General features: G+C 37.2%; 2 protein-coding genes and 1 long non-coding RNA gene across 5 annotated transcripts in view; 1 reads left to right on the top strand and 2 right to left on the bottom strand.

The window, feature by feature from the left end:
* The window catches only part of sh3d19 (SH3 domain containing 19), a 33,210-nt gene extending 23,942 nt beyond the window's left edge, over nucleotides 1-9,268 (top strand). For 2 of the 3 annotated variants that reach the window (XM_082164369.1, XM_082164367.1), the window contains exons 12-20: nucleotides 1,182-1,250; nucleotides 1,380-1,523; nucleotides 1,658-1,733; nucleotides 1,946-2,076; nucleotides 2,497-2,567; nucleotides 2,765-2,991; nucleotides 3,734-3,780; nucleotides 7,053-7,227; nucleotides 7,361-9,268. In XM_082164369.1, the coding sequence (XP_082020495.1) occupies nucleotides 1,182-1,250; nucleotides 1,380-1,523; nucleotides 1,658-1,733; nucleotides 1,946-2,076; nucleotides 2,497-2,567; nucleotides 2,765-2,991; nucleotides 3,734-3,780; nucleotides 7,053-7,227; nucleotides 7,361-7,377 (957 nt within the window). In that variant the 3' untranslated portion in view covers nucleotides 7,378-9,268. The remainder of the gene's footprint in view (nucleotides 1-1,181; nucleotides 1,251-1,379; nucleotides 1,524-1,657; nucleotides 1,734-1,945; nucleotides 2,077-2,496; nucleotides 2,568-2,764; nucleotides 2,992-3,733; nucleotides 3,781-7,052; nucleotides 7,228-7,360) is intronic. The other variant, XM_082164368.1, reaches the window with a different exon arrangement.
* On the bottom strand, nucleotides 4,201-7,045 carry LOC309494927. Its single transcript, XR_014204487.1, has 2 exons — nucleotides 4,351-7,045; nucleotides 4,201-4,308 (listed from the first exon to the last, which is right to left on the bottom strand). It is a non-coding gene; the product is annotated as an uncharacterized lncRNA (long non-coding RNA).
* A 14-nt stretch (nucleotides 9,269-9,282) lies between the features above and the next one.
* On the bottom strand, nucleotides 9,283-14,042 carry rps3a (ribosomal protein S3A). The gene is made up of 6 exons (XM_082164380.1): nucleotides 13,908-14,042; nucleotides 13,303-13,406; nucleotides 12,826-13,013; nucleotides 10,374-10,582; nucleotides 9,829-9,938; nucleotides 9,283-9,456 (listed from the first exon to the last, which is right to left on the bottom strand). The coding sequence occupies exons 1-6, from the start codon at nucleotides 13,967-13,969 to the stop codon at nucleotides 9,326-9,328; spliced, it is 804 nt and encodes a 267-aa protein (XP_082020506.1). The 5' UTR covers nucleotides 13,970-14,042; the 3' UTR covers nucleotides 9,283-9,325.
* Between the last annotated feature and the right edge of the window lie 1,716 nt (nucleotides 14,043-15,758).

Here is a 15,758-nt window from a genome sequence, read left to right as displayed (position 1 = left end):
TTATTTTACTTGCATATTTTCTTGATTGAAAGTCACACTATGTAAATGTTTGCCTTCTAATGGTTAAAAAAATAAAACATTGTTTTGGTTGTGCTTCGCCTCTGCTCCTCTGCGCAGAGGAATGTGGTTCACGGCACTAGTGTACACATGGAAATCTAAAAGAGATGTAATCTGAGCAGGTGCCATATTTTACACTCGTGTTTTTGACTTAATAAAGTCTTGATAAATAACTCAAGCAACAAAAGTCTACATTTAAAGACCTTAAAGTCATCATGAAATGGAAATTGCAATACTATATTTTTCCTTACAGTGATGTATTATGTGAGTGAAACAGCTTCTCAAACAAGAAAAAATTTAGTGCTTAGTGCGAGACTTGACCTGGGCTGTTGTCTCTTAGCGCGCTACGAAAACTCAAAAGGTATAACTTAACTAAAAGGTATACCATTTCTAGGCGTGTTTCTCAAAACATAGCTTAGGAAGTTGCTTAAGATATACCTTCTTACGTGTGATGTTACCAGGTGTTGTCCGTGGCGATGGTGCTGAATTTGTTGATATCGATGACTCGAGAATCAATTATTCACTCGTGCAGGGGCTGCTTCACTGCGTTATATGAGAAAGTGGTGTTCTTTGGGAACATGAATTAAAAAAATAATAATGGTGTGCACGGGTAAATCATTTATAAGAAGCAATATATTCCCTAAAAAACATACAAAATTGTCAACTTAGATTTCATGGTGACTTTAACAGCAGACATATTGATTGCTAGTATAATGTGGTCAAATGTTAGAAGGAGCTCATGTTACTAAGAGAGCTACATGGATATCTATCAGTTCAGTAAAATATCTTACCTGTTGAGTAAAAAAGCATCTCTGGGTCGCTTTTGATCTTCAAATCTCAGAGTTCTTGCCACCTCTGAAAAGCCAAGGCAATGTTGGTTCAGGTTTTATTACACAGGTGAATGACGTATATGCAATTTGTCCCGACCGCTCTAAAATATGATTTATTTATATTTTTTATCGGTGTATCTGGATAAAGTAAAGACATGCTTTGGAAGATGGATTCTTTTTGCACTCTCATTAATATAATTGTTGTTTTGTTTTTTTTATCAAAAAAGTTACATAGAGTAGCTTTAATTACAGAAGAACTGAAAAAAATTATGCAATTCTGCACTCTTTACACAGCTTGAGATCCCCCACGGCATTGCTGACTTTGACTACAATGGCACTAACACTGGGGAGCTCTCCTTTCAGGTGACCTCAAAGTCAATACATTTACATTAGCCCCATAGTGCCGTCTTCTTAAGTTACTGATGGGTTTGTCCGTGTCAGTGAGTTTCAGTTATTTGAAATGTAAGCATTTCTATTCTTTATTCCCTACAGAAAAATGAAGTCCTTGTCTTACTTGAAGAATTAGACAGCAAAAACTTTGAATGTCAAGTAGGAAACGCTAAGGGCACAGTGCAGAAAACACATATGAAGATTATCACACCCTTAACAGATTTACCCAACAATCCAGTACCACGGGTAATCAATTGTTGAATCAGTGTTTAATATTGTTTGTAATAGTAAGTAAGTGTATTATCCCTGAAATATTTTATGTTTACTATCCTGTCTTGTAATGTCAGCGTACTATCTTGGCTCTCAATGTGTTTCTACAGAAAAATAGTTCTTTTAGTGGCATGGTGGAAAATACTGGATCACTACAAGTGCAAGCCCTGTATGACTTCACTCCAGGTGAGACAGTTCTGTTCTGTGTAAGAAAACAAGGGTCTATTTTCCAAGCAAGTATATTTATGCATAGTGCTTTTTTGCAAAGTGTAATCACCACATACAGTACTGTTTAATTATGTTTCTGTAAAATCATTCATTAAACACATCTCTTTTAAAATCGCAATTGTGAGGCAGCTCATAAAATAATCATACATGGTTATGTGTTTGTGTTTCAGAGGGGCCGGGAGAGCTGACTTTAAAGGCTGGAGATGTGGTGTCTAATGTAGAACAGCTGGACAGTGACTGGTACACGGGAACATGCAGAAATGTGTCTGGGTTCTTCCCCATTAACTACGTCAAGACACTGGTAAATATTGTATATAGGGAATTTTAGTACAGTAGATGATGTCCTGTGACTTATTTTAAAGCATTAGTGGGACAAATCCCATCTAGTAGATTTAAAACATTAAAAAAATATTGATATTGAATTGAATATTGATATTATTTGGACCCTTTCTACAGCAAGTATATATAATCTGATAACATTTTCAGTTTTTACAAAGGTTTTTTTTTTTGTAATCAATTTAGCACACTTTAACAAATATTTTGTTTAAAATGAACTATTCCCTACTGAGTGATATCTTAACTGACAATCTTGCTATTTATTCTGCAGTATTTTTACTGACCATTTGTTGAGAAAAAAAGGTCCTATTGTGTTTACAATTTGTTTGTGTAGGACTGATTAAAGTCATTCGTATCTTCCAGTTCCAATAATTTTGTTTTCCAGAACAAGCCTGATACATCTGCACCAGCATCCAGAAGTGAGTGGAAAACCAAACCATCTCCTGAGCCTGTCGGGTAAGTCATTCTCGCAGGAATCGATTGTGAGAATCACAAAATAAATTATTTTCCCAATCCCAATCCCAAAATAAATGAACAGATTTCATTTTAAATCAGATCTTTTGCTATGCTAGATTGACAAACACAAGTAGACAATTAATCTGATTACCTTCAAAATATTCCAGTCATATTTTATGTCCCTGTGTTTTCCTCAGAAGCCCAAGGTGTGTTGCAAGGTTTGACTTTGACGGAGAGCGGAGCGATGAGCTCTCATTTTCTGAAGGTGATATGATTTGGCTCAAAGAATATGTGGGAGAGGAGTGGGCTCGTGGGGAAGTGAATGGCCATGTTGGCATTTTCCCTCTCAACTATGTGGAAGTGCTTGAGGATCTTCCTCCAGCCACAGTGCAGAAACCTGCTCAAAATAAGTTTGCGCTGCGTGGTAAGACCCCAAACAATATATCCATAAATTATGCACATTTCATTTAATGTTTAAACATTTTGATCTAGATACTGCTGAGCATTCATGGCTCATACTGTATATACTAATACTGTAAACCCAAATGATGCAATTCTGAAATGCCCTGAACCAGGATATTCAATTTGCCACTCCAGTTTCATAAAACAGCAGCACATTGTTTGCTCTAGAACTGTCCATAATCCAGCCATTTGTATATTGCTAATCTACATATAACACCAGTAGATCAGTATCAGCATCAGTGTCCCAATGACTCAATGAGTGGACCGTTCTCCCTATGGCGGGAATCTGAACAGTTCGCCCTTCTGTTTGTGTATCATTATGGGCTGTATGAAACTGTGACCTCCATATTATTCATTACACTGCAGTGCACAGGGAGATTCACCTCTTGAGGACAGCTGCTCCTCTTCTCTCTGGCTCATGGTGCAAATTTACAGCCATATACTGTATAGTAATAAAGTCAAATTCATTCGTAAAATAGATTTTAGTGCAGGCTCTTTGAGAATCAGTCGAGTTAACAAAGCGAATTGAAATATTTGGCTGAATTGGGCTAGAATATATCTAATTTAAGGACTTGGGACAATCTTTAGTGTACATGTAAAATTGCACAGCATTTTGTTATGAATTGTACTTTTATTGCATGTGTTTGGTTACATAATATTCTGTTCTGGGCTATAGATCTAATATATTGTGTTTTATTTCTCAGGAAAGGCTGGTTCGTTTAAAACACAAACGTCTTACAACGCCAGTGAGGTATCATTCCCCCATCTGTCACATTATCTCTTTTCTGTAGTGGTGAATAGCACTTAAAGTTGGGATGAAATGAAAACTAACTGTTATAGATCTTATTGTGAAAAATGTAAAAAACATTTTTTTGACCTCGCAATTTTTAATTAAAATGTCATAACTGGACTTTCCGGTGACTTATACAACCCCACCCCCTTGCACTTTTAAGTGCAACACCCACATCTTAAAATCCAATCAACAACTAATACATGGAAAGTCCCCACCCTATATTTTTTGTTTTGTGATAATCTGTTACACTCACTGCAAAAACTGATTTTCTTTCTCAGTATTTTTGTCTTGTTTTCCTTGACTTAGATCAAGATACATTTACTTGAGAAGCAAAATTTACATAAGATATTGAGTCTTGTTTCCTGTAAAAAGTGTATGCTTAAAATTACAACAACAAAAAATCTGCCAATGGGGTTGGAAAAATACACTTAATTTAAAGGGAAAACAAAAACAGAGAAGAAAAAAAAGGCACAAAAAAAAAAAAAACTTATTTTTGTGTGTACTTTTTTTTAAAACAAACACTTCTACATCCAACATTCACTTCACATTTTTTCATAATATGAAGTAAAGGTCTTCTCTGGTCCTAAGATCTGTACTCGAACCGTACTTGAACACTTCTTACCCAAAGCTGACGTGCATGAATTAATAAAAAAATATAAAAATAAAAGCCTGACAAGACAGACACGATAAAATTAGACCCAGGTCCGACCCGGCCTGATGGCAAATAAGAAACACCACAGCAGGTTTAGATTTAAAGATTATCCCCAATCTTCCTACTTTATTTGTAGATGAAATTCACTCTCTAATCCTTCTTCATAACATTTATGTTAGCTACAGAATGGCCAAAAGTATTGGCAGTGACATACATTTTGCAAAGTTTTCTGCTTCAGTATTTGTAGATTATATTTTCACATGTTTCTTTTGAATACTGAAAAACAGTGATAAGCATTTCATAAGTTTTAAAGGCTTTTATTGGCAAAAACATTCAATAGATGCAAAGTGTCAATATTTACAGTGTTGACCCTTTTTCTTCATAACCTCTGCAATTCTCTCTGGCATGGAGGATATCAGCTTCTAGGCCAAATCCTGACTGATGGCGATACATTCACAATTTGTGGTCTTCTGCTTGTCCAGTCGCCTTTTGAGGATTGACCACAGCTTTTTCTATGGGATTAAGATCCGGGGAATTGCCTGGCCACGTATCCAAGATTTTAATTTAATGATCTCTGAGCCACTTCATTATCACTCATTATCATGATCACTTTCACAATAATCACCCTTGTTTCCATCATGCTGGAAAATGCACAGATCATCACCAAATTGCTCTTGGATCGTTGGGAAAAGTTGCTTTTGTAGGACGTTTGATACCATTCTTTATTCATGGCAGTGCTTTTGGACAGAATTGTGAGAGAGCCCACTCCCTTGGATGAAAAGGAACCCCACACATGGATGGTTTCAGGATGCTTTATTGTTAGCATGACACAGGACAGGTAGTGTTTTTCCAGATGTCCCAAAAAGTTGGAAGGGGGCTTCATCAGAGAAAATAACTTTCCACAAGTCCAACTTCGTTGCTGCCCTTCTTGACACCAGGCCGTTGTCCAAAAGTCTTGTCCTCTCTCGCACCCACCTGCTGCCAATAATGAGCAAGCTCTGCACAGGTGGTGACACGATTCTGTTGCTGAATTCTCAGGAGGAGAAGGTCCTGTCGCTTGCTGGACACTGAAGTCCTGAAGCCTTCTCCAGTGCAGTTGAACCTATCTCTTTGAAGTTCTTGATGATCCAGTTAATGGTTCTTTCAGGTGCTTTATTCTTTGCAGCATGTGAGGCCATTTTGATTGCAAAGCAATGATGGCTGAACGTCTTTCTTTGGAGGTAACAATCGCTAATACAAGAACATAATGATCGGAAGCACTTCTTGCCTCCTTTTATAACAATCAGTCTGCTCTTATAATCCAATCAGAATGATATGTGATTTCACCTGACTAGTACTTGTTCACACTTTCACATGTGCTGATATGATTAGTGAACTGATATTAGCTGGTTGTTTTGTCCCAGGGCCAAAAAACTGTGAAATTCGGGTTATGGTAAAGTTTTTTTCTTTTCTTTTTTTTTGCCATTTTTTTGCAATTATTTTAAATGCATCTGATCACCCTGCACAATAATCTGAAAACAATGTGAATCAACACCACAACAGCAACGGAAGCAGCAAACTTTGCCAAACACAACATTATATCACTGCCAGTACTTTTGGCCACGACTGTGCGCTGTTAAGCCCTGTTGCCAGATAATGTAGCTTATATCTACTTTGTGAATGTCAAAAAGAATGTGTTTTCCGTGGATTTTCACAATTGTTTTGTTTGAGTACAAACATGACAAACCACTCATAAGCTTTATGTTGCACTTGAAATGACATGAACATTTATATTAATGTTAATATTAATGAGAAAATCCCAGATTTCTTTCTCTCGAAAGCCTCGATATAGAGAATGTAAAGTTGACATCACGCCATGTTGAATTTTGGGTAACTGTTTTGTTCATGCGCCATATTGTTATGAATGAGGATCCTGCTGTTTTTCTGCTATTGTTCCTAAAGGATTATTTTATGTGCATATGACTAACCTTTAAAATCATGTTTTTATTGATTTCTACTCAACATAACCTAATACTAAACATCTGCCCACTGCAAATAAAAAACCTACACTTTTTAACAAGGTCCAAGATCATAGCAAATGTTTTCTATTATTAATGTGATATCATCTCCATATCATTCTTTTCCCCACTATATTTCAACAATTTAAACAAACAAAACAAAAGATAAGCAGGTATCAGTATCAATTTCAGTATCAGTAGCAGTGAGTGATCCTCACAAGATGGCGCCGCCGTCCCAGCATGCAACACGATGTGATGCATCTTCACATTCTCTATTGCAGAGTGCGGATAGAGAAAGTGGGATAACAAAGTTGTCATAGAATATATATTTGTTTAATTACTAAACATTTAAAATAATATTTTTAATTAATACAGGTCCATTTTCTTAAAAGCATATTTATTTAAAATTACCCAAGACCAGAGGCTACTAATATCAGACCCCACTGGTTTGTGAGGCACTCATCGACGTTTTGAACCTGAACCCGCTTGGGTCGTACCTCGGGTTTTCAGATAGAAGTGGACCCGTGAAGACCTCTAATATGAAGTGTTCTATCTGTGAGATGTCTGATGTATCTCTATAGGCTGAAGAGTGGGCTGTGGCACTGTATGACTTCACAGCGGAGACAGAGGGGGACCTGCCCTTCCAGCAGGGAGACAGGATCCTGGTCACGGATCACATAGATGATGAATGGTGGAGTGGAAGGATGAATGGCAGAGAAGGCTTCTTCCCCAAAGCCTTTGTAGAGGTTATTACAGGTAAGTGGACAGGAGAAGGAAATATACTTTCAGATTTTTTTCTTCTTTTTTTTCTTTTTCAGAATAAGTTTTTATTCACTACATAATTATTAGCTTTTTTTAAAATATATTTTGTCTTTTTCTTTCTGTGCAGGTGGGAGGAAGTGGTAATAGAATGATTCATCAGAGGCAGCCTCAGAAGAAAGTTTTTTTGTGTGACTTGTTTCCAGTTTATTTTAATTGTGGTTTTGTCTAATGTATTTATAAATGTTAATATTCTATATCCATTGTATCCTAAAAATATATTCATGAACTGCTATATGGGTGTTACTTGTCCGATCTTTACTGTATTTCTGCTTATTTTTCTATATACAGTATTAATAGTTTTTTACATTAAGAAATATTATGTGTCATTTAGATTGAAGCATTTTTAAACACTACTAGAGACAAATGTCCAGTGCCATCTTGTGTCCACACTGACTGACACATTTTCTTGGCGAATAGAGCAGTGGTTCTCAACCAGGGGACAAAGGCAAACTTCCAGGATTACTAAAGTATTTAAAGTGATAAGATAATTATAATATTAAAAATAATCTAACTTCAAATGTTGTGCTGGACAACCAGGTACCTCTGAGTCAAAAAGGTTGCGAACCGTAGAGTATTTCACCAGTTCTGTCTTCTGTCATGTGTTATTGACATTAGAAAGATCAGATTATTAACTATAAAGTTCAGGGTTCCTGGACATTTTCCAGACTCAAAGTACCAGACTTCTCTGTAATTTTTTAGACCACATTTAAAATTCTCCGTGCAGAGCCTTTTACAATGGGTCATGCTACTCTGCTCGGAATTGTTTATCAAATCACCTTCAAACTCTTACTGATAAGTAACTATAATCCTTTGGTCATCATTTACGTGATGCTGATCAACCTAAATAAAAATCTGCTGTTTCTGTAGGATTTTTTTTGCTTCATCTTATTGTCTAAAATTTCTGACAGGGCTATCCGCTGAAATTGTGACACATGGTATACTGCGTCCTAGGCACCAATATTTAATAAGTTAATCACTGTTTATTGTGTATACAGTGATTCAGTTAGGCACTGTATATATTTATATATATATATAAGAATCGCTGTCTGGCCAGCTGAGATTTTGCGCCGAAGATAAAGGTTAGGATAATGATTTTGTAGTATTACAGCACAACATTAGTGCAGGGGTTTTCCAACCTGTCCTGGAGCACCCCCAGCACCTGCACATTGTTTATGTCTATGGATGTAAAATAAAGACAAATGCATTTGAAAAAAGCTCATGTTGAATTGCCCTAATTGAAGATAAATAATTATAATATCCATTGCATTAACAGTTCTAGAATTTTCAGGGCTTGCATTTTTAGGGTCTGAAATTCAACATGTTTGTATACTTCAAGGCCCACAGAAGTGCCTTGAAACATGCAGCATTATTCAATGCGTTGACGTAACTCACTGAAACAGGATGGGACACAACAGCTCTCCCTTTTTTTTTTTAAATAGCCAATAGCATTTTGTTTATATTACAATTTAGCCAAAGCTGGAGAGCTCAGTAAAGCCTCATTTGACAGCCAGTTTAATAGATCCCCCTTTTATATTTGATATGTAACTTTCACTAAAGCAAAACAATGAACGTAATCATGCTGAGGATGTGTAGTTTGAAAAGTGTGCAAGTTATGTTGATGAATAGCACCACCGGTGTTCTCTCTTCTACTCAGTGCGGTTTCTTTGTTCCCCCCCCCCATACGACCAGACCTGGAAATTACAAATATCAAATTCCATAGTGTAGGAACCCTGAAAGTTTGCTAAGAACGCTATAGTACATACATTAAAATTGAGCAAAATCAAAAGTTGATGTGCAAAAGCTTGTCTGATTTGAAAATGAAAATTTTACTGCAATACTACCAATTCCATCAAATATGGCACCACTGTCTCAATTCTAGCATGTCAAAATAGATGGTGATATTTCTGACCGGAAATACAAAAGCATGACCATGATGTTCAGCAGGTTTGATGTGATATCTACTGAAAAAAAATAACAGTATGCAAAGAGTCAAATTTACATGTTTATTGACCAGCTGCTTGTGTTGGAAGTTTTAGACAGACTCCTGGATGGGGGGCTCATATCCGTCAGCTCTCTCCACCTTGGCCCCAGTGTCACCCTCTGCTGGTTTAGCAGCAGTACTGCTGGTTCCACCCTCACCGTGCAGCTCCATCAGCTTACCAACTGTACGATAATAAATACATTAACTCATTCATACTACATTCACAAGTGGATATTCACTTCTCCCCTCGACTCATGCTAAACCTAAGAAAATATTTTGTACAAAGTCCAGAGATTTAAAGATTTATGCTAAACTAATTTGGTCAGTTTAGGAGGGGAAGTTTCATGTAATTAAAACAACTTTTGTAATGTCCAACAAAAAAAGCATCAATGCATGGTACCCTGACCATGAAGTTGTGCTACAACAACTGACAACTACATTTAAGTGTCAGTCATCATGAGCATAAATGTAAAAAAAAAGAAAAGTAAAAGAAAAAAAGAAAAGAAGAGGCTTAAGTCTGAAAATTAAGTTGTTTATCATACAACTTCACTTACGCTCAAACTTGGGCTTTTTCAGCATCTTAACCTTCCTGACATAGACGTCATGTAGAGGGTAGATGGATTGGCAGGCCTTTTCAATGTCCTTGCCTACACTGTCAGGAATCCTGCGCAACAATAGGAGAGAGAACCATTACTTACACACAGCTGCTTAACAGTTATAGATCATGACAGCCAACAAAACTTTCAGGTTTAAACCCAGGTAAAGAGAGTTACTCCACCCCCTGCTTAATCTCCATGACCTCAGCACTCAAAATTATGCTAAAGATACTTTATTCGTAACAAGTTCCAAAATATAAGTCATCTACACAAACCACAACTGAAAAACATTAAGAAATCATTTGACCACAACCTATAAAATTGTCAATCAAGTATTTCAACCAGAGTAAATATCCCACTTATACTGAAGACCTTAACTAGCTGGTTCAATAAATAAGGGCTGCAAGTTGAATTACACAGGGGAGTCGGGCCCTGGAGGTCCATATTCCTATCTAACACAAAATTGTAATGCCATAAAAAAAGATGGAAAACATTATACGTACAGTTTGTTGACCACCTCCTTGAGGTCATTGGTCTGAACCTCACGGGTCATGATTTCCATCATCTTCTTGCGGATCTGACGGACCTGCTGGTGCTGAGCGTAGGAGGTCTTTCTAATCTGGTTGGTGCGCTTCTTGGTGAAGCCCACGCAGAAAAGACGGAGAAGATAGCCATCGGTGGTCTTCACATCAACATGGGCCTCAATCATTGTCTAATGGGAAGGAACCAATTAGAATTTTAAAACTGCCTGCACAAAAATAGCTGCAGTACAAACAGCTTTTTCCAATTAGACAAGTAATTAATCCCAAAAATGTAAGATGTAAAAAAATTGTGCATCAAGATCTTAGAACACAATTCTACAACACAATACCAAAGGGGTACAGAAAATAACAGCACCGTTGAGCCTGTCACCATCAGGCAAATGTGAAATATCAAACATACAGTAGTAGTTCTTTACAGGTTATTGCATTATTTTTCCTATTGTTTTTATGTTTTGGCAGACATGTCGTGTCACACACATGAAACGGCATTCTAAAAAATGTGCAGCTCAAGTAAAAAAAAAAAAGTAATAAAAAAAAGTTCAATTCGCATCTAATAACTTTGCTTTTTTCCCCCACCATTCTACTGCCAATCACATTTTCTTTCTCACAGTGTGACTATTTGGTACTTTTAAAGCAAAGTATTTGTAATGATCCATAATGCATTTACTTCCATTTGTTTAATTATTACAAATATTGGGAATTGACTTGGCAATAAATGTTGCGATAGAGTTTGTAATTCGCTTTGCCTTTTCTGAGTTGGGTGGAAGCTTTTAAGGTCATCCTGGTTTCCACGTCAGCGCTGTTTGATCTGACATGTGTTGTTTATAACAGAATTCTGTGCCGAATTTGAATGCTGCTCACTGCGATGTTATTAATTCTGCGGTGAATTCAAACGCTTTCTCACTGGATCTCCCAGCGCTGTGTAATAACTGTGTCGCATGATTGAGATCGGCCTACGAGTAAACCTGTTCTGAGCTTGCGCTGTGCAAAACGTTTCAAACGAATAGCTCAGTTTAGTTTAACTTTCGTTTCATTTGCCATTTGATGTTTCTCGTATGTAACAAAAAGTTGCAGCTCTTATCAACCAGTGCGACCTCGTCACCCAAGCCTCACTTGCATAAAGTGTGGCTCTTGTCCAGGTCCTTTTTCCCTTCAACTTCATAGAAGCCAAAGTTATGCTAGATTTTAACACAGAGGGCGCCAGTCAGATTTCTCGCTCAACCATCATGTGTCTCTGTTATGTGCACAGCTGCACGCCACTGTCCAGGCACCTTTAGCCTTCCGTCAACATTCCGTTAACAATTAACATTTAGAAAATCGATTTTTGACATTTGCGATTCGATTCAGAATTGTCCACGTCCGCATCGGGGTGCATTTAAGAATCGATTTTTTCCCCTACTAGCGATGTGTTCAACGTCACACAAGAGCGGTTAATCAGGTTTGCCATCATGTGGTCGGATTATTTTCTTGTCTTAAAGCAGAACTCGGCAACTCTAGCGAACGTCACTTCTTCGCTGATTTTCCCTTTTGTTGTCGCATGTTTTCCCCACGAGCTCCCCCTACAGCTGTGGGGGGGGCGTATATTTCACAAGGTCGTAAAAACTCACTTGCGGCGGCCTCCTCCCCCTCTCTACCGCTTCTCATATGCGTTTGTTTTGATCGGAGCAAGCCAACTGTATCGCGTGGAGCTATGTCTACCGAGGTGGGTAATCTGGTGATACATCATACATGCGTGTGTGTTTATGTCGAATTGCCGTAAAGCAATTCGTGTTTCGCGCTCGTTCTCGTTTCTCACGAGACTTCCCATTTCTATCTTGCCGGGACGGTAGTCCCCAAGTTGCAAGGTTGGTTTTCCGCCTGGGAACGCTGGGGGGAGCTGGGAAAGTCACCAATATCACCAGAACAGGTTGTCTAACCATCCAAATGATTTCTAGACAGTTTTATTAAGTTAAAAGTTACCAAGTTCTCCTTTAACTGTTTTCATTGATGAATTGTCAACATGTCTAATTGTGATGAAAACAATTAAAAAGTTGATGCTGGTCACTATTATTTGAACAAGCTGGACTTTTTCTTTTATCCTTTTGTGGCCATGAAAGAAAGGCAGCATTAGAATGCAACCAAAGTGAGTAATTTATGAATTAACTTAAATTTTAGGGTGAACTATCCCTTTAAAGTTTGTTCTTTTAATTCAGTTAAGATGTCACACTGGAATGTATCGATCTTTCAACAGTCACACGCCTTCCAGTGATACAAATTTGAACTTTGGAAGTGGACTACAGCAAATTTGCACACTTCTTCACATGAGCTTGATTTCTGGTCTTTAGCATTTGCGTGCGTATGAATGGAACAGAATGAAATGAAAAGTGTAGTGCCTTAGCAATGAAGCCTTTCTGTGTGGCAAGTATGCTTTTACCTGCCACTTCTTGACCATAGAGCACATCTTGTCACGGGTGAGGTCCATGCCATGGAAGTTGGTGAGGCAGTTCTTGCCCTGTACGTCTTCTGTGACTAGCTTGAACTTGCGAAAGGCAACCTCATCGTTCTGAAGATCAGCCAGACTGACCTCGAAAACACGTCCCTTCAGACCATCAGAGGCAATTCCTAGATTACAGTGACACAGTGTTAAATTTGCTGCGGTTTGTAGTGTTCTAATGAACATGGATTTTATGGGAATGCCAAGTGATGTCACAACAGTAATAATTTTTCATCTGGGGCTGAAACTACTGTCATCATGTATTCCCACTGCAATAAGGCACACATATTGATTTGTATCAAACTATTGGGATGCATGGCATTTATTGTACAGCAAGATCTGCCCTTTCCCAGTAGGGTTAACTACTCATGCTAAAATCTGTGTGGAAACAGACACCATGGACATAAAAGCACTTACTGGTTCCCTGAGTCCTGGTGACCAAAGTCTTGCCCAGGTTGCGAATGTTGAACATGGCTGGTGCTTTGACATCGTACCAGTCCTTCTTGGAGAATGGATCCACACTGAAAGACAAAACACGCATGTAAATACTTTAGGAGAGGTACAAGCTTATTTTTATAATGCAAATGCTAACGTTGTCTTAAATTTATTTCGGATGTGGTGTCTAGAAATATGAAAGCTCTAAATGAAATGTAAGAATCTAACACATGTGTCACACTGCAAGTCTTACGTTAGGTCAGTAGAGTGTTTGGAAAACTAGCTAGCGCCCCATTATGTTAGCATTGTCAGTTTAACTTCCTAATTTTTGCTGAATATAAACACATTATGGAACTTGTAGGACTAGTACATAAGAAAACAGTACTAGGACCTACCAAGCTCTGACCGAAAGTTAACAGAGCACACATTACACAGCGCAGGCCACCAGTAAGCCAGCCGGACTAGCAGGACCGCTACATACAATCCTCTATATATCGATCTCATCCTTAACCCACAAACATCAAATATCCAACAGATTATCTTATAACAGTATAACGACAAAGTCGAGAGCTTCATTTGTGACTTACATCTTCTTTTTGGCACCTTTTTTGCCACCTTTGGTCAGCCTCTTATTCTTGCCGACTGCCATGTTGAACACAGGGAGTGAAAGAGGAGGAAGTGAGGAAATACCGCGAGAATTAAAGCCACAGCGAGAATATACATATCTCGCGATATTTCACTGTTGTTTCTGTAAAGCACACGTGCGCCATCTAGTGTTTTGACGCATTGTTAAACTACTTTCGATATTTACATGCTTATTTGACAATAAAAAACTTCTGTTTCACATTGTCCTCTTTAATTCACCATCTGCCAAACTATTATTTATACAGAATTTGAAAACCGCTTATCAATAATGGGTGAAAAAGGAAGTTTAGTCTAGACCTATTACTTTAGTGCCCATACAATTTTTACTATAGCCTACAATGTGAATTAGCCTACGTATTTTATAGTTAGCGTGTCATAAGTCTAAATACACTTTAAAAACAACATAGCGTCAAATGAAAGGGCCAAACTGTAGCAGATAATATTCAGAGGTGGCTGAGAGCAAGTTATGACATCAATCCCCTAATGGCAACAGGAACATTCCACTCTATTAAATCTGAGTGAACTGCTCAGATGACTGAGTTCCATTATTATTTCAAAACATAATCTTTCTCACCATTCTTTATAGACCAATAGCAAAAGCTAACACTTCCCTCACTCATAATAGCTGCATAATTAAAACTGACATTTTGCATCAGCATAAGGCTTTCTTTGCACTATATGGCTTTCTTATACCTACCACAAACACTATAGACGTTTTTTTGTTATAAGAAAACATTTGGAAGAAGGAAAATGGTGATAACCATAAGAACATAAAAACATAAGCATTTTCATGTATGTGTCTGTGTGGTGGCCTTCAGGATGTCAGTATAAAGTTCAATGTCTGTGAGATAAATTGATCTTTGTTGCTACAAAATCTAGACCTTTAATTCTGTGCCCCTGAGGGACTGTATATAGAGTCAACAAAGTCAATGTGCTGCTGACTCCTTGGCAACGACTCAAAGGGGCCATGAAACCACACTTTGAATTCAATGATACAGTGAGCACATTTATTCTTAAAGCTAAGGCTAAGAAATTTCTTAAAATTCAAGACCCCATAATAGGCTAATGGTCTGTCAGAGTAGAGTAATTATTAAAGTTTACATGCAACTCAATAATGCAACTCAATAATGATATACTATATGTGCTTTGTTATGTGCTTTAACCCTCTGTAAGTGAAATATTAAAGAATTGTACATTGTAAATCTAAACTACCTTAAAGTATATCACACATCTATTTAAATAGGAGGAAAAAATTATTATTATTGCAGTGAAACGGATGTAGTAACAGATTTTTTTTTTTGTCTTTATTGTGACATACATATGGATGTAACGCATTATCAAAAAAGAAAAAAATGTAGGGCGGGGACTTAGTTATATTTATTGATTGTTGATGGGATTTTGAGATGTGAATGTAAGCTTGCAGTAAGTAGCCTAGTGTAAGGACGGGATTTAAGCAGACTAAATACACATTTATATATATGGATAAATAGTTCACAATAAGATCTATAACATGCATTTACAAAGTAGATGAAGGTGAATAGAGTGCATTTTCATTTCATGCTGACTTTAAAGAATAATTCACCCAATTCTGTCATAATTTACTCACCTTCATGTCGTTCCAAACCTGTATGCATTTCTTTCTTCTGCAAAACACAAAGACATTTTGAAGAATATTGAGGCCCAAACAACACCACTGGTTTTTATTGTATGAGACTGAGAAATGTTTAATATAATATATATATATATATATATATATATATATATATATATATATATATATATATATATATATA

Source organism: Leuciscus leuciscus (genome assembly GCF_965113295.1).
Source record: "Leuciscus leuciscus genome assembly, chromosome: 3".
Taxonomy (NCBI): Eukaryota; Metazoa; Chordata; class Actinopteri; order Cypriniformes; family Leuciscidae; genus Leuciscus; species Leuciscus leuciscus.
The sequence above is the reverse complement of the archived record's forward strand: the minus strand, read 5'-3'. Positions and strand labels throughout refer to the sequence as shown.

Bases quoted from the DNA above. Each gene is read 5' to 3' on its own strand.
- rps3a (XM_082164380.1), bottom strand. From the start codon at position 13,969: ATGGCAGTCGGCAAGAATAAGAGGCTGACCAAAGGTGGCAAAAAAGGT. The intron at 13,014-13,302 runs GTAAGTGCTTTT...ACTGTAATCTAG, and splicing joins CACCAGGACTCAGGGAACCA to GAATTGCCTCTGATGGTCTG. The intron at 10,583-12,825 runs GTAAAAGCATAC...CCTTCCCATTAG, and splicing joins CTATGGTCAAGAAGTGGCAG to ACAATGATTGAGGCCCATGT.